The sequence below is a fragment of the Mytilus edulis genome, chromosome 1 (assembly GCF_963676685.1).
Source record: "Mytilus edulis chromosome 1, xbMytEdul2.2, whole genome shotgun sequence".
Classification (NCBI taxonomy): domain Eukaryota; kingdom Metazoa; phylum Mollusca; class Bivalvia; order Mytilida; family Mytilidae; genus Mytilus; species Mytilus edulis.
The window spans coordinates 123521853-123527016 of record NC_092344.1 but is presented as its reverse complement, the minus strand read 5'-3'; the positions used below and the strand labels follow the sequence as shown (position 1 = coordinate 123527016).

General features: G+C 36.7%; 1 protein-coding gene across 1 annotated transcript; it reads left to right on the top strand.

The window, feature by feature from the left end:
• The first annotated feature begins 207 nt into the window (after positions 1-207).
• Positions 208-1056, top strand: LOC139505905 (lamin-like protein). The gene has a single exon (XM_071295273.1). The coding sequence runs from the start codon at positions 208-210 to the stop codon at positions 1054-1056; it is 849 nt and encodes a 282-aa protein (XP_071151374.1).
• The last annotated feature ends 4108 nt before the right edge of the window (positions 1057-5164 follow it).

The following is a 5164-nucleotide window of genomic DNA, read 5'->3' as shown; positions in this document are numbered from 1 at the left end:
TTGAGTGAGTCAGCTGTGCTGGCCGTATTTAAAACATATATTTTTTTCTTTCTGTCTAAGTAAATAACAAAAAGGAAAAAAAAAATAAGAGTTGTGGAATTGGCAAACAGTTGCAGTAAATATACAAATTGGTTATAATTGTATTTAATACGGTCTTAAAATTTATTTAATATAGAAGTAATTATTGTGTATTAAATAAAAGTGAAGATGTCGACAATTAACATCAATACTGCGACAAAAGAAGAGTTAATGGGAATAAGAGACATAGGGGAGGCCAGAGTGAATTTAATTATGAAAGCAAGACAAATTAAAGGTACCTTGACATTAAAAGATCTAAAGATGATAGAAGGTGTACCAAACACGATTTGGGACCCATTGACAAGGAAAGGCACAGTTGAAGTTAGTCCAGAGGAAGAAACTCAAGAAAAGCAAACCACAGCACAAGACGACACTTCTGCAATATTAGAACAGTATAAGACAAAGTTGTTATTTGCAGAACAAGACAAAGTTCATTCAAAAAGGGAATATATGAAAGAAGTTGAAGATTTAAAAGTAACATTTGAGAAGCAACTGAGGTATAAGTCAGCAGAGATAGAGGAATGCCTTGTTGAACTCCAACAAACAAAAGAGAATTTTCAAAGAGAAGTGGAGAAGGATCAGCTGGAAAGGGAAAAAAGTCAAAAAGAGTTAAGTTTTGAAAATACACAAATTAAACAGGAAATGAGTGAGCTACAACATCATTATGAGAGCACAATGGCAGAAAAAGAAGGTGATTTTTCAGGACGAATGGAGAGCATGCAACGGGAACGTCAAACATTAATGGATAAAGTCATGGAACAGGCTCAAGAGATGGATAAAGAAAGAGAGAGGAGTAAGGAGCATTATAAGCAGATGAAACAAAGGGATGCAGAATATGGCAGGAAATTAACTGCATTAGAAGAGCAATTGCAGCATGTTAAAACATCACGACTTATTTCCGAAAAGCTAGCTCCAGGAGATATATTTAGGGGTAAAGTAACCGAGATGTCAGCCAGCTCGTGGTATTACTTCAGATAAACTTGGAGATTCAACAGAAGAGGTAACTAACAATGGGAAAACGTCAACATCAGGGAAGGAAAAGGATGACTCGAGCTCTAAGGAAGTCAAATCAAATCAACGCTCTAGACCAACACCACCAAAGCTAGCCATTTTCGATGGGAAATCAGAATAGAAGCCTTATTTCATGCAATTTAACCACATAGCTAGGAAGTATGAATGGTCTAATGAACAAAAATTAGATCGTTTAATTGAATGCCTCAGAGATAAGGCCTTGAAATTTGTGAGTACTCGTCAAGAGACAGTTCAAAAGGACTATGACATGTTAGTTCAGAAGCTGAGTCAGATATTTGGGAATAAAGATTTACCTCACACCATTAGGCGTCAATTGCAAGAGGTAAAGCAGTTTGTTGATGAGTCAATAGAGGAGTTTGCCGAAAGGATACAGGAACTAGCAACAGATGGTTATCTCAATACGCCAGAGAATGTAGTTGATACTATAGCTGTTGACGCGTTTTTGAAGGGGTGTATTGACAAGAAAACAGCTTATTTGCCATGGAGAAAGACCCAAATACCATGGATCAAGCGTTACAATATGTTAAGAGCTCCATTCACAACCAAAAGATTTTATTAGGGTATAAAAAGCCAGAGGTAAAAAGGGTTCAGTTTTATGATGACTCAGATGAAGAAAGTACAGAATGTTTAGTACGTCAAGTCAAAACGGCAAATAATTCTAGTATGCAAGACTTACAGAAAAAGTATGAGACTATGGAAACAAGAATGGCAACTACAGAACAACATATCTGGACCATTAAATCAGACATCAAGAAGATTATCAACTCAATCAGTCCCGAAACCACTGCTGATCGCCAGAGGTCGCCTTCACCAAGAGGACGAATTCCAACCAGAGATATACGGGATATACAATGCTATACGTGTAGGGAAATGGGCCATTACAGTACACAGTGTCCAAAGAAAAGCTGGTCGCCAATGAGACGCAACAGGTCACCATCTCCAAATAATAATCTTAGAGAGGGGACTTTAAACGAACAAGGACTGAAGATGTAAGTCGCTCATCAGTCCAAAAACCTCAAACAGGCCAATTATCTCCCCTTAGAGAATTGAAACCAGAGGTATTCGGAAAAAACAGGTTACAATTAGTGACAGCAGTGCTGTTCATTGTAACTTGACAGACTTCGATAGTGGCCAAAAGGAAGATAAAAAGAATGGTATTGATAATCCTCAATTACGCGAGGTTCAACTGTATCCAAGTGATCGAAATCCAGAATCCAATACTCTTGTGTTAGGTTAGGTATTTCAATTAATGATGTAACTGTAAATGCGGTAATTGATACAGCTGCCCAGATCACACTTATGAGTGAAGAATTTGCAAAGAAACTTAAGCCTCCGGTAATTTTTAAAGGCTCGTTAATGTTGGAAGGTGCTGGAAAAGACAATAGCATTACAGCAAGGTACACAGAATGTGTTACAGTTAAGGTAGGAAAGACTGATACCAAGTGGAAAATTATAGTAGCTAAAATCAATGATCAAGTTATACTAGGATTAGATTTTCTTAAACATCTTGATGCCGTGATAGATTTGACTGACTTGTCAATAACAATAAGAGGTGAAAAACATTTTATTAATGAAGTTAAATCAGAAAATAGTAGTTTCATAATTTGCCGCATAACGTTGGACTGTCATACTACCAGTAAAATTGGCAGAGGAATTTGAAAATGAAGTGGCTATTCAACCAAGTAAATCTTTGAATGGGCTGATTATGCCAAATATTTTGACCAAAGCTGATTCAAGAGTACCTATTGTCCTTAACAATTTGACAGATAAGACCATAAGTCTGAAAAACAAATCGCTTCATTGGTACAGCAATGGAAATTTGTGAAGTGATAGATGAGAAAAGGTGTGATTATGAGGACAGAGCATCAGTAAGGTCCGTTAACACAGTAGAGAGGGAACTAAGAGACTTAAAAAATGAATGGGATGAAATGTATTCTAATTTTCCTGTACAATTAAAACCTTTACTAGACATGCTAGATTCGTCAAAGGAAAATTTGGATTTAAGCGAAAATCTGAGATTGGCGTCATTATTGCTGGTCTTTAAAGATACCTTTTCAAAACATGAACTCGACATTGGACATTATACCAAGGTTAAGCATAGGATCGACACTGGAAACTCAGCTCCTGTAAGAGAAAGAATGAGACGAACACCACTAGGGTTAGAAGAAGAAGAAGAAAAACATCTCAAAGATTTATTAAATAGAGAAGTCATACAGCCATCATCATCAGAATGGAGTGCAGCCCCAGTACTAGTTCGCAAGAAGGATGGGAAGATCAGATACTGTATTAATTAAAGGAAATTGAATTCTATAACTCGAAAAGATGCATTTCCGATTCCAAGAATAGACCTGTATCGACACTTGGAGAGGTAGTAAATTTATGTCCTGTTTAGACATGGCATCAGGATATTATCAGGCTGAGATACATGAGGACGATAGGCACAAGACAGCATTCATAACCAAATATGAACTTTTCGAACACATAAGACTCAGTTTTGGATTATGAAATAGTCCTGCATTCTTTCAGCGGATGATAGAGTTAATTTTGACAGGTTTGACATGGAAAATATGCCTAGCATACATTGATGATGTTATTGTTCTGGGTAAAGATTTTGAAGATCATCTTGTAAATTTAAGAACTGTACTAGAAAGATTCAGGGAAAACAATTTGAAATTAAAGCCACAAAAATGCAATTTTTTCCAAAAAGAAGTTATTTTCTTAGGTAAACTGGTAAATAAGAAAGGAATAGCTGTTAATCCCTCTAGTAGAGAAGTTATATTCAATTGGCTAGTTCCTCTGACGAAGAAAGCCGTTGAATCTTTCTTTAGGTTTACCAACTATCATAGGGAGCATATTAAAAGATTTGCCACCCTTGCTGAGCCTTTGTATGCTCTGACAAAGAAGAAAGTAATTTTTCAATGGGAAAAGCAATACCAGATAGCTTTTGAATCATTACAACAGGCACTTGTCAGCTCAGTTGCATTAGCATATCCAGATCCAAAGGAAAAGTTCATTTTAGATACCAATGCCTCCCACACCACCATTGGAGCAGAATTATTACAAATAATTGGTGGAAAAGAGTATGTAATATGTTATGCAAGTAGGGTATTGGCACCAGCTCAAAGGAAATATTGTACCACTATAAAAGAACTGCTAGCGATTGTAGTATTTACCAGACAATTCAGGAATTATTTATTAGGCCAACAATTCATCATTAGGACAGATCATAACAGTTTGACATGGCTACTAAGGTTTAAAATGATAGAAGGATAACTAGCAAGATGGTTAGAGGAATTGTCTCAATATGACATGGTAATACAACATAGAGCAGGGAAATTACAAACCAATGCAGATGGGCTATCAAGGAGACCAGATGATTTAGACTCTTGTAATTATGCTTGTGCAGAGATAAAATTGCTACCTTGCGGCGGTTGCTCATATTGTACTCGGGCACAAAAAGTCTGGAGTTCCTTTGAAGATGATGTTGATTATGTAGTTCCATTGTCTGTAAGGAGTGTTTCAGAGCAAGAAGAAGATTTGGATGAAACCAATTTAGATAGTTTAGTGAATTGTAATTGGATAAGCGAGTCTGAAATTACTTGAAGGGAAAACAGAAAGATTGGGACGTTCATTTGCAAACCATTGCTGGTGCTATACGATCAACTGTAAATAGACAGACAGGGTTTACACCTAACATGATGATGTTAGGTCGGGAAGTACTACATCCAATCAATTTACTGACAGGAACTTGTTCTGTCAATTTTGAGGCCAAGGAAACAGTTCATCATGTAATTGACCTGAAAAACACTCTCCAGGAAGCTCATAAGTTAGCGCGCGAAAAATTACAGGCAGCTCAGCTTCGTCTGAAAAGAACTTACGATATAAAATAATATCATAAAGCTTACGAAGTAGGAGATATTGTTTTCAAGTTGGATTTAACATCAAAAGTAGGTCAGAGCAAGAAACTCAGGGCTCCATGGCAGGGACCCTATGTAGTAAACAGAGTTTTGTCTCCTGTGTTGTATGAAATTACAGGTAGAAAGAAAGAGATGAT